Source organism: Erithacus rubecula (assembly GCF_903797595.1).
Source record: "Erithacus rubecula genome assembly, chromosome: 3".
In the NCBI taxonomy this organism is placed as follows: Eukaryota; Metazoa; Chordata; class Aves; order Passeriformes; family Muscicapidae; genus Erithacus; species Erithacus rubecula.
In genome coordinates, this window is record NC_136689.1 from 127,482,423 (window position 1) to 127,510,068 (window position 27,646).

A 27,646-nucleotide genomic window follows, 5' to 3' on the forward strand; every position below is an offset into this window, starting at 1 on the left:
CATATGAATTTTTGTCCATTTGGATCTGCTTCCTTCCTTTGTTCCAACAATCTAAGAAATATCCATGGCAGAAAAAAGTACAGCATCCTATTTCTCTGTTATCCAGTCCCATAGAGATTTTATCATGTGAGCATAAGGAATAATCTTATTTCCAAAGGTGCCACTTCTCAAAAGGCCTACAACACTGGTTTTGGAATGTAAATAATTTAAACAGGTAAAGAAGCACAGGAAAGCAACTGGAACTTGGATTAAGTAATTTATATTTAATACTTTCCTGCCCCAATCCATTCTTACTATCCTGTCATGACTCGTTGATAATTAGTTAATCTTAGTTGGGTTTTACTGCTGTGTAAGTATTTTATATCCACAACTGTTAAGTTGGATTTAGGTTCTATAAATAAATACTGTGCTTGATAATTACTGCAACACTAAATAATGCTGATAAATTTACCTGTCCATGGAATTCCATGCATTTGCATCTGAATGTTTTGAGTGCCTGTTGTATTTGTGCATAATTTTGAAGTAAAACACATTACATGATAAAAAATCTGGTCCTAAATGCTTAAGGTGTTTACTTGGAAGCCATTGTTCAAATCTAAGCTTATGTTTGAATTTAAAATATCTTTAAAATGTTAATGGAGGTGGATTTGTGGTGCTTTATAAAAACTAATGACTTTCTGACAAAAATATTAAGTTGACCTTACTCCATCTTTCATTAAATTTTATTATAAAAATAAAGACAGTGTTTGGCTGGGGATGTGGTTGTAATTCATTTGAAGCAAGTCTAAACTTTTAAACTAAAACTCTTGAGAGCCTAACTTCAAAGGGAGTGAGAATAAGGAACATTAAAGATAGTTTTGGCTAAATTAGAAAGTTTATTTGTACTTCTGTGGTGTCTTAGCAGCTTATAGAATTGTAATGCCATGTTAGTTTCTCTCAAGAGACTGAAAGATAACGCTTGGAAATTCATGGTGTTAGGAGAACAGCTATGAAAAAAAATCAGGGGCTTGGCATTTAAATTTATAGTTAATATGTTGTAATACAGGCTAGTAAAGGGCTCCAGGCTGAGCTTATTATGCTTGGAGATTATTTTTTAATTATGATTTTCAAGTGAGAAGGGCAAAGGAAATAAAGCTTACAAAGACTAGAGGTTCATACATAGTAGTTTGATGGTTGCAAGTTGATTTCCTTAAAATTAAGTGGAAAAAAACCAAATCATTCTCTTGATCAGAGTTTCATCTCATTCTTATAGCTTTAATAATGATAATGTACTGTTTAGCTATTTCAACTAATATAGATACATGGCATAATTTTTTTTTTTTTCTGCAAATAGGCTTTGGGTTAGTGGTTCAAGTATTTGTAAATTAAAGTGTAGTTTGATAAAAGCATGGATAGATTGCAATATGTCTGTTACGGTCTCCTTTGGAAAAAGCACAGACGCTGGCATTAGCAGTTAGAATAAAACATGATGTCTGTGTCAGAAAATGTGTGTGGAACATCATCAGTTCCTGCTATAAAGCTGCAAGGTCCTGGAAGTGCTGAAGTGCTGTGTTGTTTTCTTCCATCTGCAGCTCAGAAAGTGAATCTGGCTCCCAAAGCGCGTGCGATCAGCTCGTCACCCCCACGGCATTAGCAGCGTGTACCAGGGTTGACTCCTGCTTTACTCCCTGGTTTGTGCCATCACTGAGTGTGTTGATCCAGTTTACCTGTTTGGAAGTCCACCTATGCCATCATCTTGATCAACTTGGCACAGGTATGTCCTGCTTTATGTAGAATAATAAATACTTACAGTTCACAGATGCTGCTTAAGCACTCTGCTGTGTAGTCCCCATTTCCTCATTCAAACAGGCATTCTTGAAACAAGCAGTCATCAAGAGCCACCAGTGGCACAGGCTTCAGGTGAAACTGGTGGCTTGTGTGCACTGAGCCTGTCCACAGGGCTGCCAGGGAGGCTGGAGGAGCAGCCCCTTCCTGCCCCCAGCATGGGTAACTGTAGAAGCCTCCTGTTTTCCCAGTCTGATTAGGGACAGCAGGTGCCACTTCACTTTTGAGCCATCTTAGTGAATGAATTTGATCTTTTACATTTTCCAGTGTATTAACAGTACTGTTAAAATACTTGAAGATTTTGCAACCCGCTTAGTAAAAATTCCTTGGAAGAGCTCTGAGAACTGCAGATTTAAGTTATTTCAGTTATGATCACTTTTGGAGCTACATCTGGTTTTATTCAGTGCTCTCTGTCATTGCATTAATGGCAAATACATTCCAAGAGATTTTTAGATTATTGTCTGATTTTCAAATGCCAGGAATGCTTTCTATGGAAGATGGGCAAACTTCTTGGGTAATTTTGACAGGGACAGCTTTCTTTGTGTGTAGTTTATATGTTTTTGTAAGTATTATAATGTATCCATTATCAAATCACACCAAGACTGACATTTAATGACTAGCAAATAATTTCTTCTCTATCAACTACCTTTATCAGTACATAATTTTCCTCACTTATTACAGTCCATTCCAGATGCTCAGTCTTTAAAATTACATATACTGGAAAAGGCAAAAATCAGATTAAAATCAAACACAGCTGTTTTATTTCTCAGCAATGACTGAGTTTATGCTGTTGTTACTGTTGTTATAGCATCTAAAGGCCTTAAGTTTTGGGGCTCCTTTGTGCTATGTTATACACAAAGGGAGCACAAAACTTGTTGTATCCATTACAGTTTGTAGAATAACAGGGCTTGATCCTGGATAGGGATGAGTGGTTTGGTTCCAAATCTGTACAGCACTAGAGCATATGCTAATTTTAAGCATGTGAGTAGTTCCAGCAACATAAATAATAACATCAATGGAAGTATTCACATGCCTAATGTTACACAAGGGGTGTACGTGCCTTGCAGTGTCTGCTGCCTCAGTGCTCTGCACTTTGCACAACTGAGACTTCAGTGAATGTGATAAAATCTTTTTATGATACATTTCTCATGCTTTAGTCTCAGGATACTGCTTTGTTTCATTTCTAGTATTATAGGGTAGTATGTCACATTTCAGTGGGTTTGTGGTCTTCAACTATTCATAATTGCAGCAAAGACAACTTCCAATGTGGAGCCTGTTGGCCTGCACAGTCACATGTCAGCAAATAGTGGATTGCTAATTTTTATTGTGTTCGTAATGTGTGGAATGTCATGTACACCTACTGTAGCAAAAATTCTCACAGAAATATGGTCCATCTTCCACGTAAGTGGCAACCTGAAGCATTGAGCAGAGTGTAGATACAGCAGTTTTGCTGGCAGGTTTATTTACCACAGAAAGAATTTGGTTTGCAGATACTTTTTGTTTGCAGCTGCTATTAATTATGATACTGTTTTATATCTACCAAACAGTGTGAACAGGATTCATTTCAGATTTCAGAAATGTCAACTCTTTGATAAATTTACTTGTTTTCATCTTACATACAAGCAGTAAAAACCCTATTTACAGGAACATAAAGAATGCAGCAATGGTGACATTCCAATCTTGTTTGTTCTTCTACTTTTCAGCACCACCAAAGTTTCTTCAGCCATTTTTGTCTGATAAGAGCATGCCATCTGAACTGGAATACATGATAGTTTCCTTTGATGAGCCTCATGTATACCTTCGTCAGTGGAACGATGAGTCAGTGTTCCAGGAGATCCAGTTTTCAACTCAAGCTGACTGTAAACTTCTGGAGTGTCGAAATGTGACCATGCAGAGTGTTGTGAAACCTTTCAAAATCTGGGGGCAGATTGCTGTTTCCAGCAGCACAGCAGGAAGGCTGTTGGACTGCATGATAATGGTTGACCCTATTTTCATCAGCTTTGGCCAATATGCACTTCATTCTCTAAATACAGCAATTCAAGCTTGGCAACAGGTATGCAAACACAATAATGAGAAAAAAATGTAGCTACTGTGATTAATTTAATAGCAAATTAGAATATCAAAAGTATGTAAAGGTAAATGTAGCCAGAACAGCCTGAGTTTCAGTGAAACTATGTGGATTTATATCAGAATAATCAAAACCCTGGTCTTGAAATGCAAAATATTCCATTAATTTATGAAAAGGTGGGTGCTGTGTGGTACATCAGCTCAGCTCAGTCTGAGCAACAGCACATATTGTTTCCAGCTACTGCTTCCATCCTTATTGAAGTTCAACACTAGTTTCACATTACATTCTGTGCAAGCAGCATTAATGGCTGAAGCCAGTCCCACTATAAGAAACTTGCTTCTGCAATGACCCCTCAAAGGCCTGTAATTCCCTTACTCCACTATAGCCTTGAAATCAAATCATTCTCTTCATCTGCCTGAAGACCTATGTGGAGCCTGGGAATTAATTACCTATCATGGCACTACAATAACAAAGCCCCCAAAAAAGGATAAAACATCTGTTTTATATCAAAAAATTCTTTTTTAAGGGCATTCCATGGTTTTCTTGTTGCAAAAGGACATTCATAAAACAAGATCTAGTGTGATTTAAATCTTCACAGCTGGCTCAAATATCAATGTGAACAAAAATCTTTGTAGCTCCAATTTCTGTTTTTTGTCATATTTTGAACAATGCTTTTAATAAAAAACAAACATAGAAAGTTTAAGAGAGTCCTTGGTAGGCTGTTTAAACCCAAAATATTTCTGACTTAGTACTAGTCCCTCATCTAAGACATGTGTGGCAACTACTGCAAAATGGCCTTCAGAAAGGTCAGTTTCCTCCAAGGATGGGGAAAAAAAGATCTCTCAGACATTGCTATACATATAAATAAAATATGGTGCATAAATATTTAAATGTTTTAAACCACATCACAGTGTGAATGACTGACTGACTACTCTGTGCCTTGAAGGAATATTCTGAGTTGAAAAAAATGGGATTGTATACTTGATTAAGTAGAGCCATATGTCCCATGGTATATTGCTGACAGGTACGTTCTATGAATAGTTGGTACTGATTTATACATGGATTTGGCAATGTTAACATGAGCCACAGGAGGATATAATTCTGTAATTGTTGCTGTAATTTTCTCGTTTCCTCTCATGTCAGGGGTACTTGCCACCATGTTCTGATGTGGTGGGTATCTAGTCCAGAGTATTTGAGATTAAAAACTTGCATTGCTTTGAAATTAGGGAACAGTTAACACGCAAGTGGGTTCAAAATGGCTTATTAAATTAATTGTTGCCAAGATGTTTTTTATGTGACTTTACCTCCAGTGTGAGGGGGTTGGCATGCCCTGAATGGGGAGGGAATACATTTCCCAATATTAAGTACTGTTTGATGTTTGCTGTTCACACAAAATGCAATATAAATGCTACAACTAGAAGCATGAATTTAATAACTGGGAAGGGTTATTTGAATTCTCCACATATTTTTTACTGGATTAAAATCTGCAGCAAGTGATGTTGGAGTCAATAGACAGACAGATGAAGCATGAAACAATTTAGCCATACACCTTTAGGTCAGGAGTTCAGAATTAAAGAAGCCTTTGTCAATGTCTTTGTTTCCTAGATATGGACTGATTGTTGTTGTTGTGGTGGTTATTTTTTGGCTGGTTTTTGTTGGGTTATTTGGGTTTTTTTAAATCAAGTAATGGTGAACATTTTGAAAGTACATTAAGCCTAAAAAATACCAGGCTTTATACTTCTAAGTCACATGCTGAAAATCTGAGAGGATTAGCACTTTTTATAAACAGTTTCCCCTTTTGACACATTTCACTGTCTAATCTGAAATCCCCATTTAACTACAAGCAGTAACTGGCTAATAGACATCTAAATACAAAGCTAGAGTAATGGGCTTAATAATTAAAGACCTGGGCAAGAAACTTGGATATTGTTACTAATTTAGGTTTATTATTTAATAATAATAATGACACAGAGACTATCAAGTGAGATAGAAAATGTGTGTCTCCTGTGAATATACACTGGTGGAGTGACGGAGTGTGTGGTGTTTCTTTCCCTTTATTTGGGCATTTAAGCCTTCATGAATTGTTTTACAGCCTTAGTGCTTTGAGATATCTAGAGACAGAGGGCCAGCTGAGAAAACAGCTCCCCAGGTATGGTACAAAGTGTTATTTCTGGGAAAAAGCTTTTCCTTTGTGGTCTCACATTGCAACAGTTTTCCCAAACTCCTCAGAAGTTAGAAAAGCTCCTGTTTTAAACCTGTTTTAGACCACTAGAACTTGTTTTCCTCAAGGTCTGCATGGTGCTTAACCTTTCTGTTGGCAGTTGTATAAGTTTTCTTAATGAGCTGGAATCAGTCAAAATGACATCTATGGTCACAGTAGTTTCTCCATCTTTCTACAGTAAGGACAAAGAACAAAGGGAAAAGAATACAGGTTTCTAGCTGATAATGCCAGGACATTGCTGTGAGAGTGAAGTTTAAAGAATCATAAGGAAAATGTTATTTTCTCTTAGAGGGGCTTCAAGGGAGATAAAATGGTGAAGACTTTCTGTGAGAAAAGACATTACTAGGTGATAGAGTATGTCTGTGTCTGTGTGCCTGTGTGTACAAAAGAGGGAGAGGAAAAGCTTGCATAAGTCTTCGGTAGCTTGTGAAGCACAAAGAAAATAACTTTGTGCACATAAAGAGGCCTAGGTTTTTATGGTTTTTTCCAGATCCAGAAATGCTTTGAAATAGCTGTGAGCTAAGACACAAGCAAAAAGTCCTGAGACAGGGAAAACCTGGTGACTAGTATTATGTGGGATGTTTTCCCCCCTCTCTGAATAGAATTCGCAAAATATTTGAAAGACCAATAAAGGAGCAACACTTTCCAGGCCTCTCAGAGAGAAAAGAACAGCTGAAAAATGATCTAAAGAGGGGCAGGAAATTGTCCCCCAGGAACTGACCCTAATCTGTGTTTGATTCAGGCTGTTAATCTTTTGCTGATTCTTTTGATTTGCTGTTTTAATTCAGAGAGGGATTTTTTTCTAATCCACTCTTAGGTGTTTTCAGCTCCTGGAGTCATTCAGCCCTTCAGCATCATTGCCACACAAATGGCCTGGTTCTATTTGGTTTTATTGTGCCTGGTTTCTCTAGACATTCTTTTATCAATCAAGATTTCTTCACTCCATCCTTTTCCTGACTTTTTTTTTTTTCTCCTTTTCTGCCTACTCTAGAAGCTTCCACTGTCAGACTTCAGCAGCACTGTGGGATCCAGTTCCCTGTGATGGGTACAGGGTGCTGCTGCTGCAGATCCCCAAGGGCAAAGAAGCTTGGGGATCCAGTGCATAGTTGCCACACTGAGCTGGAGCATCCTCAGGCTTCCTTGATGTTCCTTTAGTCATCTGTTTTTATCAACACTGGAGGCATCAGTAGCTTTCTCTTAAACCTGGCAGAACAGAGCAATGCCCTGTTCTGCAAATCTTGATGTTCCCTTGCTTAAAACTTTGGAACTATTATAAAACAGAGCCTAAAATACCTCTTTCACTTAACTTTGAGAACTGTTGTTGTTAAAAGCATTGGATTCTAGCAGCAAATCTAGCTTTCAAAACTAATGATTAATGGCAGTCATTCATCAGCACCAAAATGTGTGCAAGTGTATTAATAATTCCTAGTAGGATAATATTCCCCAAGCAGAATTTAGAAGTTCTATTCATGCCAAAAACTCTCTGGATTCTCTTTTCCCTGTGGAAAATGCAAAAACCTGCAGTTTGTGTTTACTTAATTGAAACTAAGTTAGCTAGTAAGGTAAAAAGAAGGAAGTTCATGATCTTATGGGATTGTTCTTTCAATCTCTGTGCAATCAGCAAGAAAATGTATTGGAGTAAAAAGAAAAAGCTTTTCTTAAATTCTCCTGAGGTTGTATATAGGTTTGACTCTAACAACATGCCGAGCTCTGTGGATAGTAAATCCTCCCTTTTAAAAAGAACATTTTGCAAAGCTGTAGCAGGAAAATATATATATTTGTGGTAGACTTATGGGTATGTGGGTATGGCAGCTTGACAGTAAAAAGTCATAGATCCTCCACTAGAAAATGCCAAAATAAACTCTGCACTCTGAAGGGGCACTGTAAATGTCAACCTTTAGCACTCTCAGATCTGCTACTGAATGTGATACAGACATTCTGCTCTGTAATGGGTTTTGCTGCTTGGAAGAAATGCAGTTTTGGTTATGCTCACCTGACTCCTGTTTCACAAAGGATACCTGATCTTATCCAGAAGAAGTAATGAGATTTGGGAAAAAGTTTTAATCTAAATATTCTCATGCTAAAATATTCCTACGGTGAATAGTATTTGCACAAACAGTCTCAGGCAATCACTCTGACATTCAGTTATAAAAGGAATTACAACCTGCCTTGATAAAGGACAAAGAGGCAACAGACACAAAATGAAACACAGGAAGTTCCATCTGAGCATCATGAAAAACATCTTTGCTGTGAGGGTGACCAGTCACTGGAGCAGATTGCCCAGAGAGGTTGTGGAGTCTCCTTCTTTGGAGGAATTTAAAACCTGCCTTTTAAATGGGATCCTGTGCAGCTTGCAGGTGAACCTGCTTTAACAGGGACATTGGATTGGGTGGCCTCCAGAGGCCCCTTGTAGCCCCAGAAATCCTGTGATTCTGCATGTAAATTCACCTTAGGTTCTTCTGGAGTAACCAGTGGTGAGCATGAATTCAAGGAAGCTAAGTGGACATACCTTGCACACTTCACTTCTCAGAAAAATTTCCATGTGACTCACCAGTAACATCCTACAAGCAATATGCCAAACTGGTTTTCAAGGATAACTGAGGCTGCATAGGGATCAATGGGGAAATATTTCTTTCCCTCTTGTTTGATCTCTGAATTTCTGCAGGCTTCCAGGCACATGGTTATCAAAGAGCTAAGGCATCCATATGATTAGAGACAGGGAAGATGCTAGCTTTGTAATGTCTGTTTGAAAGGTCCACTGAGAGAGCAAGGAAGGGAAGCAGAATCAGCTCTCAAAAAAACATGGAGGTTCCATAAGTTAGAGAAAACATCATGGAAAGAAAGGATGAGAAACAAGTAGCTAAACTATGTTGTGAAGAGCGAAACCCACCAACAGAAAAGTATAGTCATAACAGAGTGCTAGGAAAGATGGGTCAGTAAGAGGTAACAAAAACCGCAAGAAGATGAATATTTTGTGTTAGAACCATTAAATTACGTAAAGACTATCCAAATGTTGGTTTCTTTGAGTAATTGTTGCAGTTGCTAGATAGTTGCTTGTAAGTGAAAGGTGCCAGCCCATTAGTGACTGGGACACAAATCTGAGAGATGATCTCCAAATCAAATTGGCAGTCACACTTTGACCTCTCCCATACAGGGGATTATAGTTTGTGCCTTCGGGGGTGGAAGACCTGTAGCTGTGGCAATTTTTATGACTATCATATAGTCTCATTGTGTCAACAGAGTGACAAGCAGCCAGACAAAAAGCAGAAATAGAGGGATGGAAAGATGGAAAAAAATATTGTAAAATCTAAAATACTTTTAGAACCTGTGATTTTACTTTTTTTTTTTTTTCTGTTAAATGGCATGATACATTTTCAAACTAGCCTTGTGGAGCTGTGAAAATACTCTACTCATGTTTCCTTTTTTTCTTTAGTTTTCTTTTCAAGTGATGTGGTATCAGCAAAGAGGGAGTCTTCAGCTGATCCACAGCAATATTTCAAAGTAGAAGCAGAAGCTGGGGAAGAGGAACTGTAAACCTGTTGGCCTGAGAGCTCAGTTGTCAAACACTGAGAAACCTCTTCATGCCTCTCTGCTCAGCCTCTTGTACCCTGTCTGCCTATGTAACATCATTTCCCACAGAATTTAATGATGTTGAAGTTTTTCACCCAAATTAGAAAATTTAGTTTTATTATAGTTTTAAGTCTTTAAGATTTGCATTACAGGCATGTTGTTGGATACTGCTGGGAACCAGGGAAAAAGCAGCTTTGGTTTTCTCAGCCTTCACAAGGATAAAAAATTTTAACAATGATTATGCACCTGCAGGGTGCCTGAGAGCCGTGTGAGTGTCACGTGGTATTTTGCAGAAAGCATGATTTCAAAGAGGTGTTGCTTCTTGGACCAATGAGTTTTTCTATTTTGTTTTGCACGTACTACCCTATATATATGTGTAGTGTTTCTTTGAATAAAGCTCTCTCTCTCTTGTTTCTCCATTGGATTATCCTTTTTGCCGCTCACCTATAGCCTAAAATGCAACACAGGAACATAAAGTATTTTAAGTCTTGGGATATATTTTGTCAACCCAGAAACTAGATTTTGCAGAGATTACTATGAGGCCAAAGCTAAGGGAAGAGATCTGGCATTTCTGTGTTGTAGCAGTCGCCACTGGGCAGGCAGCTGCCAAATGTCCTGCAGTTGACATTGATTCTTGCTGCTTTTCATATCCCTTTCCTTTCAGAACCAATGCCCTGAGGCAGAGGAGTTTGTCTTCAGCCATTTTGTGATCTGTAATGACACCCAAGAGACGCTGAGGTTTGGCCAGGTGGACACTGATGAGAATATTCTGCTGGCTTCTCTCCACAGTCACCAGTACAGCTGGCGCTCACACAAGTCCCCACAGGTATGTCAGAAATAGCCCTTCCAGGGCAGCATTTGCTAAAACTGGTGGTGCCTTTCTGCACAGATTCTTCGGTTTGCTCTGTGGTCTCAACTATCTCTAAAGCTCCAGATCCTTCAGGAGTCACACATGGGCTACAACTCAGAGAAAAGGCAAACAAAGTGTGAGGAAAGCCAGAAGTGTTTAAAAGTCACTCAAGGGTAGAACTGGATGTGCACTTTTTGTACAATGAAGCAGTTGTGTGAAGCTTCTGAAAAAAGGAAAGACAGCTTGCCAGGTTTCTATAACTAAGCAATCCATGTTTTCTGAGATGTACATTAGAGGTTTGGGGAATTTTTTTAACCAATTGTTTTTACCAGAAGCATCTGTTCACTGAAATTGTTTGCAGAACAGGGTCAAAGTGGACAAAGCTCTCAACTTAGTGCTTGCCTTAGAAAAGATTTGAAATTGTCAGAAACACCTCACTTATATAGTTTAAATAATACAGTTTCTGGGCTATTTGATTTTTTTTTGTTTTTAGGATAAATATTGAAACTGAAATAAAATACTTTTAAACTATCAACAGGAAGTATTTCAATGAAACTGTAGAATCATTAATTTGGAAAGACGTTTAAAATCATTGAGTCCAACTATGTACTTACAAGTCTACCACTAAACCATGTCCCTAAGTGCCACATCCACACATCTTTTAAAGACTTTCAGGGACGGTGACTCAGCCATTCCCTAGGCAGCCTGTTCCAAAGCTTGACAACCCTTACCATGAAGCAACTTTTCCTAATATCCAATCTAAACCTTCCTGGCACAATCTGAGGCCATTTCCTCTTGTGCTATTACTTGTTACTTGGGAGAGGAGACCAACACTTGGGTGGTGGTGAGAAATGGACTTTTCATCTTAATTCAAGACAGGACAAGAACTTAAATCTAATTTTAGAAGTGTTTATGAAACAGCAAACCCATTTCTTCTCTTTTCTATACCCAGCTCCTGCTGAGTAGGAAACTACAGAACTGTGCCACCCCATTTGCTGAGCAGTAGTCCTGCCCTGAAAAATTACTAAAATTTTGACAGATCCTAGGAAGAATGTACTGAGTGGGAGTTCCTAACTCCTCCAGAGCCCTAGGAAATGTCAGTCTTAGCATGTGAGAGAAAAGACGAATTTTGAATGGTAATTCTAAACAGGAGTTGTGCCCACTTTCACTGTTGACAAGTTTCAAGTTACACTGGGAGGCAGAGATGGCAAATTTATGTGGTTTTCATTCACATGTCAGCTGATGGATATGCAGAACTACTGAATTTTACATGAATGTGGTAATCAGTGCAGAGCAAAATCTGCCAGAGTAAACAATTGCAGTTGACATTGAAGTCAGGGCGTAAGTTAAGAGGAAGCCAAGCTAATAAAGGACCATCTTAGCCCAGCAACAGAGGAGCTGTAATAAAAAATGTGTGCTGGTGTAAAAGTGGCAGGGAGAGGCCTTTGGAGACTTTGAGCCTGGAGTACTGTATGTCCCTTGCCATGTTTTAAAAAAAAAACATGTTTTCTCATACACACAAAATGCCTGTGCTGCCCCATCCCACAGGTGAGCAAACCAAGTGGTGACTGTGACTGTGCCTGTGCCTGTGCAGCTGGGCACTGCCAGAGTGTGAGACAGGATCCCCACTCATCGGGTGACATAGGATTACAGATGTTGTAATTCCCTTTGGTTGTGTGAGGGAGAAAGAAAGCTAAGTGTAACCTATATTTCATAACCAATTATCACTTGCATCTGTAGCAACCACCCAAAATTACATTTAAGCCTTTTCATAAATACAAGGAAGAAGAAGGAAATATTTAAAGCCATGTAAATAAACTCAGAACTTTTTTTCGTAAGACTTTCCTCTTAAAAATTTATTGCATCCATTTTCTGGTTACTTACATAAAATTACACAGTTGTGAGAATCCTTATTTTAGATAGATCTACTAAAGGTGTAGTTCTGATTATATTCAGTAATGGTGCAAACTGGAAAGAGTGTTAAAAATTAAGATTATCTCAAGCAAGTGAAAAGTTGAAGAGTGAAAATGACAGCTCCTTACCAATACTTTCTCTTAGTTGCAACTGAACTGCTAAAATCCACTATCAGAGTATATGGCATTAGACATCTAACACCTGGAAAACTTAAACTGTGCTTTCAGTCACAGACTTTAGCAGTGCAAAAGATTCAGTTTTCATGTCTGCTATGTAAATCTCTTATTAAATGGAAAACAAAAGTGCAGGGTGAAAGATGGAAAACTCCGTCAGAAAACCAAATCTGACATAAGGGAGTAGGTGAGGTGACCGTAGGAGCTTCAGATTCATTTTTCAGATATTCATTCTTCATCTAACAGTTGGTGATGTCAAAGGGTTTCCCCATTCTGTTTTGCTCTGATCAGATTTAGATTCACTGAAGAACTGGGCTGATAAAAAGTCAGGAGTGTCAGGACGGATTCCCATGTCCCAGGAGTAGCAAAGCTAACAGCTGACTCCTGACTCAGCCATGCTGCTGGCCAGCAGGCTCTTCTAGTAGGGAGGTTATACTTCCCTTGTCCCAACCTTTGGAATAATTTCAATATGATTTTTGCTCTCTTTAACATTTTTAAACAGCCATGTCTTGCTGGGAAATTGCGAGAGTAAAAAACAGCACTGAGGTAATTTCACTGAACTATATAAAAGCACTGGCTTTCTATACACAGGTGATATAGAAGGAAATTTTCTTTACGAAAGTCTTATAAAGAGAGAACCTTGGCATTCCCCTATAAGCATATTCATTTGGTTATTGCCAATAGGAGTCATTGTAAATACAACATTCAGAATGGCAGTTCATTAGCCTTTGTCATTTTAAATCATACAAAATAAGTTTGCTTAAACATTATTACAAATGTTGTCGTCTACATTTTTTTAATGATTAATACAAATCCTTGAAATGAAAACAATGGCTCAATCAAGACATCAGGTTGTCCCTGTTATACTATGGCACTTTTCTAATTGTTTCCATGCAAAACTATCTAGCAGCTTGTTATCCAAAGGTCAGAATAATGCCCAAGCAAGGACAAACCCTCTGAGTGTCATATTCATGGAATGCTAGAATGACTTCATAGTTATGAAATTATTTCATTTCTCATGATAATTCCTGACTTGCCAAGTTAGTGAATTTTAAGAACTCTGAGAGCAGATTGTAAGATAAATGTGAAATAATCCATACTTCTGGAGTCAGGGACTTCCCTCCAGGCATTAGTTCATACTTGACTTACTTGACTTACTCTTGGGGATAAAATGAGTTAGGACAAGGTCTTAGATACCACATTCTCTTACTGGGAAAGAAAACCAACTTGCACAACTTTGGCTGGCTCATGTTTCTTGTTACACAGGCACTAAGAAGCAGCGGTTGCCATGAAATACTTTATTTAACCTCTGCAAAATGTTTTTTTAGTATGGCAAGGCAGTTCAGTTAAATGAAAATAAATAGTTTTAAAAGGATTGTATTTCTTTTACATTCACATCAATAAAATTCTCCATTTTTCTTTTGCTAATTAAGCATAGAGATGCAGTAATTGCCCATTAAAATTATTTAACACAATTAAATATATGTACACCTAAATTATTTATTTTAGCACATAGTTTTATAATGCTTTATTTACATTTAGAACTAATTTCATTATTAATGAAACTATAGGCTAAAATTTTTAAAAATTCAACTTTTTTGTGCTACGGAAACAACTAGAGCACACCAAGGATTTGGATTTATCAGCTCTTGATGGTGTCCCTCCAACTGTTTGGCTTAACTTAAAGCTCCTTGCTTCCTTCATTCTTTCCCTGCCCGGATCCTTTACATTTCAGGGAACCTAACCTTTCCCTTTTAACTTTCACTCTCATTCCTGCAAGTCTCGCTAGTTTGGCTAATATTTCAGTAATAAGTCTGAGGTCTGATGCTCACTCTTCTATGCCATCCATCCCCCACATTTTCCTCAGATTTCATGAGGTTTTGGCCCCCCTTGGGGATAAGGCACCCCCAGCTATACAGTCCCTTTCCGAGTTGGGGTAGGTCCAAAACTGATGGATTTGAGGCTTAAAGCATTTCTATCTAAAGCTGCCAGATTTTGTGAGTTCCTCTTGCAAATTTTAATGAAAGTTGGAGGTCTGTTAGATATCATTAAAAGGGAAGAGAAGATACATCATTCCAGTGCTCTACAGACAACACTGGCTCCTACGTTATTATTGGATCCAGTCTGCACTCCTTATCTTGATCTTCACATTGTTTTGTGGGATGGGCCCCAGTTACATCAAAAGTCATGTTTGTCTCCAAGGCAGCTGTGTTTTTTAGATGAACTGGAGCATATGATACATAGGGTGAAGCTCTGAAGTTAGAAGAGATCAGATCTTCCTAGGAATTTACTCAGAGTTAAGGAATTCTGTCTTGCAAGACAGTAGGCAATTGGATGGTCCCACTAGGGATCACAGCAAATGTAAAATCCAGAAATCCATGTGAGAGTCCCCTGAATGTATTCTGCAGAGATTGTTTGATTATGAACAGACAGCAGAAATCATCTATAACGTGCTAGTTATTACTAGTTGTTTTCCCCACACTCAAACTTCAGCAGAGTCCTCTGAGGAAGCACAAGTGATGGATTTAAGTTTTTTTGTGTGCTTTCTATGTAAAACATAATGTTCCATAGTAGAAGTTTTTAGAAGTAGCAAACCTTTCTGCAGTCTCCTTCCAGGGTTACAGTTACCCATTTTCACTTTTCATAATCTTTAACTTGAAACAGCTGATAGAATGGATAAAAATCAGTTCCTGTGTTGAACTGAGCAATGACTTCAATGAGAACATGGTTATAAATAAAATATATTTATTTCTTCTCTAAGTAAGTAAATATGGCTGAAACACAGTCATTTTATTGCTGCTTATATAGAATTTGAGGGAAAATATATCTATCATTTTTCTGATCATACAAGGTCTTTAGTAGATATTAGTAGTGGTTAGTACATTATTAATACTTTCACTGGAACACAGTTAAAATAGTGTCTGTGAACACAAATTCTATATTTTCTAAACTTACTTTTTAAGCCTAATGTGGTTTTACAGGCAATGAATTTTCTATTTAAGAACTTCCTTCTCATTCTTCTACCAAAAAAAAGACTGAAACCGTATTTTTGACTGAAGATTCACGTTGCTGCAGGATCACAGTTCATTGTTATTTACTTCCAAGTTGCAGTTCTTTCAGGTATTGGGTTATACAATGTGTAAAATTATATGCAGTACTCTGTGGGTTCAAATTTAGAAACTGTAGCATATATCAGTTGTTATTAGGGTATTTTCCCATTTTACTATTTATTGTTACAGGTTCTCTGAACAATCTCTTGTACTTTACATAATCCTCCCCAGGTCGTCAGAGAACATCATCAGGCAAAAAAAAACCAGTTGTATGTTATTTTATACTTTTCACATAGTGAGAAGAGTACTATTGCTTTTATTGGGGGGGTCCTGCATTCTAAATCAATACTTATACTATATAACATGTAATTGAATTTCTAGATAATATCTGGGGCAGATAAAGATTAATATTATCCATGAACACTCATAATTTGGTTACTGTTCCTTAACCAAAACACTCTTCTGCAGTGTGTAGGGTGAGTTTGTACCTGTGAGGTTCAGGTCTGCTTTGCAGGTAATGTTGAGGTTCACAACATCACCAGGAGCCCCAAGGGTCAGAGTTTGTCTGCTAAGTGTGACCTTTTTTCTACTGGCCAGCATGGGGGTGATGGAAATTGCCTTTTTCCATGCTCTGTGCTGGCTTTCTGTGCTACAAGGGCTGATGGCGTAGAACTGGCCAGATCTCCCAGGTCACACCAGATAATGAAGCCAAAGTGAAGTTCAAGCTGGTTTGGTGGCAACTGCAGCTGATTATGTGCAGAATGAATATTTCATTCACTGTTTTTCCGAATGCTAGTTGGTTTTAATTGTAAATCCTAATCCTAGTCAAGAGCCACCTTGTATTATGAAAACACAGTAAAAAATACAAATCAAGATTCTCCCTTAATTTTTCAATTAAAAATTTCTTTAGCTTTGAGTCTTAGAATTCAGCTGCAGAGCTACATTTCCTCCATGTTGCTGCATTATCACAGCTTTTATTTTACTATCTTCTATATTTTAAAATAACAACTGCTCTCACACCATTAACTAAGTCCTCACTCAATTCTTCCCAAACTCTCTGAGCTCATAGCAATTACCCTTGTTGCCCCCAAAAAAACATTTACTACTTTCACTCAGAAAACAAATGCGGTGTAAAGAACCTTGGTGAAACCAAGTTAAACCTGGTGAATCTGCAAGCAAAGTAGAAATCAAATTTGTATCACTAAGCATTTTTGAAGGCTAAAGTTTTAAATTACTTATACAGCTGGAAATCGATGCCTTTTCTGGACAGGCTAAATTCTTAGACTCACTTTTAATCCCCCATTTTAGTCCTCATGCTTTGTCATATGACACACAGCTTTATTTACTCAGATCATGTCCTTCACTCACACATCTAGCTGAAAACCTAAGTAAATTTGGAGGAGCACATAGAAACATTCTGTGAAGACACATGATAAAGATATTCTTTATTTTAAAGATTTCCTGGCCATTTGCTCCAGTAAGAGCAGCTTCATCTTAATCTGCCTCCCTTGAAGTAATTTCTGTTCCTCTCAAAATATAAATCCAAAATGGCTAAGAATTACACATCCAAACCCCAGTCAAGACTAGTCAAAACAAATCTCTCTGAGTTATCTGCCAGTATATTTCCCTGACAGAAAATGCAGAAATCAAATATTTACATGAATGAGTGCCTATCTTCACATATACAATAGATAGTCTGTTTAATTTCTCTCTAAGCTACAAATTTTTGCTTATCACTGGATTGTTTTCCTTAGAGTGCTTTGAAGTTCAATTGTTGTACCTTAATGCAATGACTTCTCTTTTCTCCTAGTATATGTCCCATACCTAGCTGTAATTGTTGAACTTTTTTGAACAGTGTCTAATAAATTCTTAGAATTAGCATAAAGATTGATAAATGAAAGAGAGTTGACAGAAAATATTGCAAATCTTTAGTATCAGGTCACTTTGATATCTGTTTGGTCAGAGCAAGGTGCAAATAATACCACAGTTCTGGGTTCAATCCTTGTATGGGCCATTCACATAGGAGCTGGACTTGATGATCCTTGTGAGTCCCTTCCAATTTAGAAAATTCTGTGAATCTGTAAATCTGTTTTCTGCTAGAATAATGCTCATTTCTTAGTTCTCTAAAATCACTGCCATTTTTATTTCCTGCAGTATATCTCTGCATCACTTAGTGTCATTTGCTGACTATTTATAGCCATCTTTTCCAGAAATCTCACATTTAAATAACTTAATCTTCCAGAGATCCTTTTTTGTTTTCATGGAATACAGTTTCTTGGCTCAAAAGTAAACTTGTACAGCACTCAATTTTTATACTGTTAGATCATTAATACAAATATATTGGATATCTTTAAAGTAAATTACAAATGCATGCCCTACGTGTTTATCAGTATGCAAATTGTATCTTTGTAAAATAAGAAAATGCCAATGTAGGACAATAGCTCTTCTTTATTTTTCTTTCTGAACCTTGAAGTTAAATGCAGACTAATCACTAGAAGAACATTAGTAAGACAGCATTTGGGAGCTAATGACTGCTCAGGGAAAGCTGACAGCATGTTCCTTGGGAACATTCAACTTGTGAGCAAAGCTGTTTGTACAGGGTGGGAGACATCCTAATGTTGTAGCTACATGTAATTACTAATCGTCAGTTAAGGCATTTACATGACATCTATCTTTGGAGCACACAGCATTTTGTGGGCCTGCTAGCTGAGGCTGGCCACTTAAGTACCTTTTCTCATTATTTGGCTGTCATTTCCAGCTACCATTCTCTCCAAAGTAAACAGTTTTCTTGTTTCTCCTAATTTTCATATGTGATGAGATTTATTCCCAGCTGCCTCTGTAAGAAGCTGAACAGATTCCAGCCACTGAAATTGGATTTTTTTTTGTCGTTTTCTTTTTCCTTTTCTGTAATAATACTTCAGAATCAAAGTGACATGTTTGTTTATGAGTTTGGCTATCCTAGTGTGCAGCCTCCCTCAACATAACCTTGACTGTGAAGCTGTGCCCATGCAGATGCCTGTCCTTGCACACAGGGGCACGTATCAGCCTTTGTGCTTCCAGCATTAAACTCGTTTGAATCTGAGTGCAACAGTCATCACTCTTGCAAATTCAAAAGCCACCCACTGAATGGATGTTATTGTTCTGTGTGTAACTTGTGCTGAGGATACCACAAATTGCAAACAGGCTACTGAGCTGTAATATCTTTGAAAGTTATTGCTGTGGTTGTTTCTTAAAACAATGAAGGAAACCCCAACATCCAACCCTTCACTAAGGCCAACTGACCAGACCCATGGTGAACATTATCTCTTTCTGGAAACAAATCATGGAAGAGCACAGTATTTACAAGTTTCACTTTTTGCTAGTGTAAATAATCAGTCTTTGGGCCTGATCCTGTTCTCAATTACTTAAATTAATTAATGACAGATGTCCAAAATCAGAGTGAAATTCAACCCTCAAGAGAGGACTCCCACAAGGCCTTCATATGACTGTTTTAAAGAACTTAAGTGATGCTTAGGCTCTGTGCTGGCCCTCTGCAAAGAATAAATTTTACCCAGAATGCCTGTTGCTTTGATCCCTTATATATAACTCACATCCTTAAGTTTGCACAGCCACAAAGGATCTATAGAGAGCTAAATAGCCAGATCTTCAGCTGGTGTAAATTTATGTAACTTCATTGACCTACATGGAACAGTACCAATTTTCACTACTCTGGCTTAAAGAATCTCCATGGGACAGAGGTAAGTGCCTATGGTGGGTAAATGGATGAAAGGCTCTTCAAATGATGAAAGACTATATTGCTCTGGAAGTGATTTAAGTTAAACTGGAAAAAAGCCACTCCTTTTCCGGAATAAATCACATAGGGGGTATAATTACGCAGTTAAATTTCTTCTCATGCAGTCAAGCTTGAAGTTACCACCACATTTGTGTAAGAAATGAAATGTTTCCCATCTCTCAGCCATACACCACATTCTGCATTTAACAGACTTATATGCAAGCTATACAAGTCCTTCTTTATTTTCGAATGGAAGGGTATTTATAATTTTCTGCCTTATTCTGAAGGCAAAAAATGTGGCATGGACCTGTGTTCTGTATCACCTTGCTGGTAATAGAATGGGCTTCTAGAACAATTTCAAAGGCAGTGAAGAAAATCTCGTTTCCTGTTTTATGCTCTTTAGTCTACTTGTCCTTTTTTTGTAAACAGTTGTGTGCCTGGATGTTAAATATACTGTTAAAGCAGGTAATTTATAGAAATGCATGATTCAGAGCCATTTTATGGTATTGTTGCTTCTTCTGATTGTGTCTGAAATCACAGAATTACAGACTGAATGCATCATTCAGACAACTGGTGTGCTTAGCATTGCTGAGATTTCAAACCAAGGATATTTCTCTGTCATGGGAATTTATTTCCTACTGCAAGGCACATTTTTTTTCAATGTATTGAAGTAGTAATTTCTTTCCTTCCAGCTGTTGCACATCTGTATTGAAGGCTGGGGAAACTGGCGGTGGTCTGAGCCATTCAGTGTGGACAATACAGGGACCTTTATTCGCACCATTCAGTACAAGGGCCGGACAGCATCGCTTATTATCAAGGTTCAGCAGCTCAGTGGAGTGCAGAAGCAAGTAAGGATTTGATCCAGTTAGGAAAAAACATGAGTAATTTCAACTGTTGCCTATTCATGAATTAGTCACTTCATTATTTATTCTCTCCTACTGGGATCTGCAAAAAACAAGTATAAGAAGTCTTTTGGGGTTATTTTGGGGAATTTTTACTTTTTTCTTCACTTTGGTGTAGATCTTAGCATTTAAAAGCTCAGTTACCAACATGTATTTAATGTGCTCCAGTAAACATCCCTTTGCATGGTTCCTAAGTTCTGACACTGCTAAGTTACACAATCTCCTGCATGTCTTAAGTTCTTGAGAAACAGATTTTTCTCTTAATTTTTTTTAATAAACTGTTCATAACATACTCTGGGTAATAATTCAGGCCTGCATATTTTTTAAAGTGAAAGAATTACCAAGTTAACATTTGAAAATGAGCTGCTGAGCAATAACTTTCCCTTTACTATCTTTGTAAAGAGATGTGTAATAACACTGCAGCCCTTCTGCCTCCGCTGGCAGAAGCCAGAGCATGTGGTGGACAGCACATACTCAGCTCATGGATATGGCAGAACATGTTCTGCCACATGTTCTGCACAACAGCAGCACAGCTGACCAGACAGGAGCAGTGCCTGGTGTCACTGAAAGCCCTGCTGAGATTTCACATGGTGGGCTGTAGCTGTGTTGTGTGCCCTCATTCATGAGAAAAGAAATGCAGGGATGCACGTGAAATGGTGTTCCCTGGTATAGCTTGGAGAAAGTCAGATACATCTCTGCAATAAACAATTAATGCATGATGGACAGCAACAACGCCAAGTCTAATTTGGTCGTTTTCTGGGTGGGTGCACTTAAATACAGAAACATGTTACAGTCATTTAATGAAATTATAGGCTTTAAAACAGCAGACATATGCTGAAAGGTCTGGATCACTGGCTTGTGATGAGAATGTGAGGCATCAGTAGAAACCTTTCTGAAGTACATCCCTGTGACTGCTCAGAAATGTCTCAACATTCAGTGACCGCCACAGAACTCTTAAAATCCAAACCAGGACTGTCAGCCATGGGCAGTACTCTGAGTTCAGTGGGAAGGAAAGTGGATATGTTATGTGTTTCTTTCAAGCATGGATACTGCCTTAGCAATATTCCAAGCATTTTAATGCCTAGTTTTTTATGAAATTGCACATACATTCAGCTAATAAAAATAACATTTTACCAGTCACTGCCTTGAGCAGTGCTTGGGAAAACCTAAAGCAGGGAGATTATTCTTCTACAGGTTTTCACTCTCTAATTCAATTTTGACCTTTTTTTCACAATTGTTTACATAAGAGCTGTATTTTTTATGTGTTTTAGATCCTAATCTGTGGAAGACAGACAGTCTGTAGTTACCTTTCAGAAAGTATTGAACTGAAAGTGGTTCAGCATTACATTAGTCAAGATGGACAGGCTGTTGTTAAAGAACACATAAACTGCCTTGCAGCCAAGCAGAAATTGCCTTCATACATCCTTGAAAACAATGAGCTCACTGAGTTGAGCGTGAAATCTACAGGAGATGAAGACTGGTCCCAAGATGTATGTCTAATTTCTACACACACAGAACACAGCACTGTCATTCAGGTATGACTAGAAATGGGTATATGGAATAAAGCCTTAAAAATGTCTGAGAGAACTGAGTACCTTGCATTGAGATCTCTGATATAATGAAATAGTGAATGTTACCATCCTGAAATAGTGTAATGCTGATCTTTCTACAAACAGGTACCATCTTCAAAGAGTTCAATTACATATGTGTGGTGCACAATTTTGACTTTAGAACCCAATTCGCATGTGCAACAGCGATTAGTAAGTATATTTAATGTCTCTGAAATCTAAATGTTTATGCCTTATATATCATTTAATAAATCTAATAAATTAAGGTCAGAATGATGCAATGTAAAGATTTATCAGTAGTTTGTTTTAACAGTTGTAATACTGAAGTAAAATTGGCTTCAAATTCGTGTATTTTTTATTTTTCTAGATTGTTTTCAGCCCTCTTTTCATTGTAAGGAGCCATCTTCCAGATCCTATTATCATACATATAGAGAAAAGAAGCCTGGGACTGAATGAAATGCAAGTGATTCCAGGGAAAGGACAAGAGAAAGCACTGCAAAATATAGAACCTGATCTTACACACCACCTGACTTTTCAAGCCAGGTAAAATACTCATTTTCCTTGGAAATGGTTTATTTGTATGGAAAAGAAAGAATAATTTACACTTCAACTTCTTCTGCATTTTTTCCAAAAGTGTCCCATGCCCAGAGGGGATATGACAGAACAAGCATATGTAGCTGAAATTGTATCAGAGGAAATATTAAATTTGGTATAACTGTCCTAAGCATAGTGGCATTTGTTTAATTAAGCAGTCCATATTCTTGTGTTTTCAAAAATGAATTCCTGAATTATCTTGAAATGTTTTTTGAGAATACTAAAGAGTTTTTAGGGTGATAACAGATCCATGCATGTCAGTAAATTCTCAGGAGCTTGGACATCATAATTTCATTCATTCATCCACGATTACCATGAGAGTGTTCTTGCTGCAGAGTACACTTGGGAAGCCTCATTAGATAAAATGTTAATGCTGATGCTTGATCTTGTTGTGCAAGTGACTGAGCCTGTTTTCAATGGCAGGGAAGAAGATGATCCATCAGAGTGTGCAGTCCCTATCTCAACTACTCTGATTAAACAGATAGAGACTAAATCCCATCCTGGTGGCAACGTCAGCCAAGTGCTCTCTGAGTTCTATGGCACTGCTGGTCCTCCCCAGCCTGCATGGCCTTATAATAGGAAGGATTCAGACAGGTAATTCCTTGATAAACCTTCTTCATGATTGTTGCATTGCTTTCCAAATAAACAGAAATCACATTCTGGAAGACTATTTGTGATGAACATTGAATATATTTTCAGCAATTACATAATTCCTGCATGTAAACTGTAGAATCTGTGGCAGGTGGGGAAAAAAAATTAGGTTAGCCCCCGGGCTGCTTTGTTTTCACTGAGAAGATTGCATCAGTATGGATTTTTTTTTTAATGGAACCATTTTTTTGTGAATGCACTTTCTTTACTGCAGCTCTAGAGGCTGTTGTTTATTCAGCTGCTGTTTGTTTCAGTAGAGAAACAGGGAGTTGCTGTAGAAGTAGTTTTGGGGAAACAAAAAGGAAATGTAATTTGACAACTACAAAAGTCACAGATTTAGCTCTGAAGTACAGTGGTAACTCTGTTGAGGCATTTATTAATTGACTAAAAATAGGTTGAGCTTGTGGAGTTGAAAATATGCCTTTGTAGCCTACACCTATCTAGATCTTTCCGACAGCACCTCAGTGTGCTCCAGAATGATAAGGTAAGAAGAGTTGTTTTTCTATTTCACAACCAGAAAAGCCTTGTAAATTTCTGAAAATGACACCTTAGCAATCTTGAATTCATTATTCCTTTGACTTTATGTTTTTGCTTATTTATTTTTGACAGCAATGAACAGCTCTCCCAATGGGATAGTCCAATGCGGGTAAAGCTGTCAGTGTGGAAACCCTGTGTTAAAACTCTGCTGATTGAACTCCTGCCCTGGGCATTGCTTATCAATCAGTCCAAGTGGGACCTCTGGCTGTTTGAAGGAGAGAAGATTCTTCTTCAAGTACCTAGTGGGAAAGTAATTGTACCTCCCAACTTCGAGGTAACTTTGCCATTCACCTCAGCAGGCACAGTTCTGCTAAACACACTGTTCCAGAAGAATGGTTATTACTCCAGATGACTCCCACTTTCCAGTCACTGTGTCTGTCTGTTAGTCATATGATGAGGACTAGCAATAACAATAGGAATTCACCACACTGACTGAGTCACCCAGTGGGTAGCACAACTTTGGTAGCAATGTTTGAAAAACAACATCCTAAAGATGCATAGTTCAAAATTGTCTGCAAGACACTGTAGGAAGAAGGCCTTCATTCCATCAACAGCCTTCTCCCCTTCCTCTCAGTTTAGCCAAAAATTTTCAACATGGGTGTAAGGTAGCAGCCCACAAAAATTGCTATAAAGGCCAAGTAAAGACTTTGGCCTCTGCTGTGCCAACATGTCACTTGGGAAATTGTTGACCAGAGTAGCAACGTTGACAGCCTGAAAGGAATGTTTGGTTTGAGAGCTCTTTATTTTATGTTACTCCATAGCTTTTAATGTTACCAAGAAAAGCTGATAATGACACAGAATGAATTACAATAGAGGAAATTTTTTTTTTTTAGAATACCTGGCTTCTTTAATTCGTTGTAACAGATCTTCCTGCATATCTTGGCCATGCACATTCTTTTTATTATAACTCAGATATTCTTTAGTTTTGAAATAATTAAGTGATTCAACACTTGTTAATTCTGGTTGAGAAATCTGATACTTCCTGTTTATTCTGTCATGTTTTTTCCCCCATGTTAATAAACAAAAGGTCTGCCTAGTAACACATCTCAGTATAGACTACAGCCTTGATCCCCTGTGAGGATCAGTTCCTTGTCCACCTTGTGGTTTCATCTATCCTTGTGCCAATTAGAAAGAATCAGAAGGAGAAAGTCAGAAAATTATATTCACTGCCTACTGGAAACTGCATTTAGAAGTTTAGTAGAAATGTATCAAATTGTGAACAACTGATGATCACTAATTTTTTCACTTGCAGGAAGCTTTTCAAGTTGGAATATACTGGGCAAACACTAATACTGTGCACAAATCAGTGGCAATTAAATTGGTTCATAATGTGACCTCCCCAAAATGGAAGGATGCCGATAATGGGGAAGTAGTAACATTGGATGAAGAAGGTTTTGTTGAAGCTGAAATTAAACTTGGTGCTTTTCCAGGTCATCAAAAGGTTAGAAGAAAATTATAATGATTTGTAACTTTATCATGTAAAAACAAAGTCATATAGCAGATAAAACAATCAAATGTATGCAGTGTGAAAGCTTCTCCCTAATTATGTTAATATATGTCCAACATAAAGAGAGTATAAACAATGTGTGAAATATAATTTAAAGAATTAGATTGCCAAAAACATACTGTGCAACCCATAAAGATAATACAATATCTCCTGGAAAAAGAATTAATGAATTCTCAATTATGTTTGGATAACATTGACAGATGCAACTTCAAAAGTACGTGATGTGGCTCCAGTTACGAAGTACATGAATATAGAGAGGATTTCTTTGATTAGAAAGAAAACAGCAGTTCTATTGTTACATTTCACTACCTTTTGTGGTTTTGTGTGACTTCATCACAATTTTAATTTTCTTACAGTTGTGTGAATTCTGCATTTCTTCCATGGTTCGACAAGGTATACAAATTCTGCAGATAGAAGATAAGACAACAATAATCAATGATACATCATATCAAATCTATTACAGGCCACAGCTTTTTATTTCCAAACCCCACTCAGGAGAAGAGGTAAAGCATTGTAGATACTGTTTTTATTTGTCATCTGTGGAAAATGGTTGTTTACTTCTGTATCTGTATTTAGGTGAGCTGCATATAGCAGAGCTTGGAACAGAAACATTTAGACGATAATCATAAAGTAATTTATGTCATTTAGAATACTGAATCCTGGGTAAATTCAACTCCAGTAATTAACTGTGTTCAGAAATCTGTGCAAGCAGCAAATTCTTGCACATTGCAGAATTAGTTCTGCCTGTTCTCCATCTGTTCAGGCACTAATGGCCATTTCTGTAAAATAGGCAGTGTAATCCGTAGTAGCTGTTGAAAACGTTCTCAGAATTTTTACTGAGTTTGCGTGTAAAAGAGGTATATTGGCCTGGCAGGCTGAAAACTTTTTGTTATCCTTTTGGGAAGATTCCAGTTATCTGAGCAAAGCTGCAGAACTAGAGATGTGCCCAAAGTTTATGTATTTCATAAACTGCATCAAATTGTGAATATCAGTTTTCTAATAATCTCACAGAATGTTTAAGGACTAGCTTGCAGGAACCAAAATGTATGCATGGTCAATATATTTTAATCAACCATTTATATATATACTGAAGATTACGTTTATAGTAAAATATGTGGAAAGAATTCTCAGGGTCAAACTTACTAGAAGAGCTGGCAGATTCTTAAAGTTCCTGTTTCTCTATTGTTTTCCTTCTTTAGTTTTCTTCATATCAGTATATACAGTTGTGCATCACACACTTTGTGGCAGTCTTATGGGATGGGGAATTGGGAGAATGTTGAGGCTAAAATCCATTCTTAGTTTTTTGTAACTCTGAATGGATTTTGTTCACACAGTTGTGTTGCAGGAATGTAAGTTGATTTTGGTAGAGCTGTGTTGTGCTGCTGAGAGCCGACTGTAGATCACAGGATCAGAGTGTCACAGAAAGGCTTGAGTTGAAAGAGATCTTAAAGATCATCTGGTTCCAAACCCTTCAGCATGGGCAGAGACATCTTCCACTAGACCCAGCTGCTCAGCACCCTCAGATAGCTGTGCTGCAAACCTATACCTGAAGACAGAATTTGGCCAAATAGCCTTTAATGCAATGCACTCTGCTGCAACCTTTAGTTACTTATGATCATCGGCTACTTGGGAGCGTTCTGTGCAAAATCAAGATGAGCAAAGCTCCTTTCGGGAGCCAGCGCGCCGTGCTACCATCACTGTTTTGTTGGCAGGATTTCCTCGCGGCCGAGGGCGCGGTGTTCGGCGTGGGCGCGGCGGGGGCGGGCGGGGCGCTGGGCGCCGTGCCCTGCTGGGACCTGCCGCCCGAGCCCGGCCCCTCGGCGGCCGCGACACCGCCGGGACAGCGGCGGGTGCTGCTGAGCTTCAGCGCCGGCAGCCGCCGCCTCTGGAGCCTGCCGGCCGTGGTGAGCGCCGAGCTGGCGCGGCAGAGCGTGGCCGTGCCCACCTGCGCCCAGAGCGGACTCTGCACCAGGTACTGTGCATGGCCTCGCCAGCAGCGGGAAAGCCTCGGCTGGGCTGAAACCACACGAGACTAAGGCTAAAGTAACACATGCCCCCCATATGTCACGGCGAGTCTTACTTCAATTTAAAAATTGTCTACTGATGGTTGTGGGGTTCTTTTGACCTCCAGGTGCACTAGGGCACGGAACTCCGGAGCTCTTAGCTCCTATTTCATCAGGTTATCTTAAATAAGCAAAGCAGCTAATAGTTAAAAAGGTTATTTATTACAAAGCACATCTTATTACAAAACACATCAGTCTCAGAAGGCAATAGCAAAAGCAATGGCAAGCAATGGCAAAAGCTGTAGCCATAAGCAAATGGCTAGAAGCCAGAATGGCTAAAAGCCCCAATGGCTAAAAGCCGAATGGCTAAAAGCAACAACTCTCCCCAATACAAACTGTTGTATAGGATTTTTCCAACAAGCTAAGATGCAAACTTAGACCACCA

The 27,646-nt window shown here is 38.2% G+C and overlaps 1 protein-coding gene across 13 annotated transcripts in view; it reads left to right on the forward strand.

Annotated features, from left to right (window-relative positions):
• The window catches only part of VPS13B (vacuolar protein sorting 13 homolog B), a 425,465-nt gene that overhangs the window by 367,491 nt on the left and 30,328 nt on the right, over positions 1–27,646 (forward strand). For all 13 annotated transcript variants that reach the window (XM_079302470.1, XM_079302474.1, XM_079302464.1 and 10 more), the window contains 12 exons: positions 1,572–1,753; positions 3,528–3,877; positions 10,348–10,509; positions 20,135–20,290; positions 21,616–21,879; positions 22,021–22,104; positions 22,280–22,455; positions 22,930–23,100; positions 23,764–23,965; positions 24,944–25,132; positions 25,555–25,701; positions 26,911–27,170. In XM_079302470.1, coding sequence (XP_079158596.1) covers positions 1,572–1,753; positions 3,528–3,877; positions 10,348–10,509; positions 20,135–20,290; positions 21,616–21,879; positions 22,021–22,104; positions 22,280–22,455; positions 22,930–23,100; positions 23,764–23,965; positions 24,944–25,132; positions 25,555–25,701; positions 26,911–27,170 — 2,343 coding nt within the window. The remainder of the gene's footprint in view (positions 1–1,571; positions 1,754–3,527; positions 3,878–10,347; positions 10,510–20,134; positions 20,291–21,615; positions 21,880–22,020; positions 22,105–22,279; positions 22,456–22,929; positions 23,101–23,763; positions 23,966–24,943; positions 25,133–25,554; positions 25,702–26,910; positions 27,171–27,646) is intronic.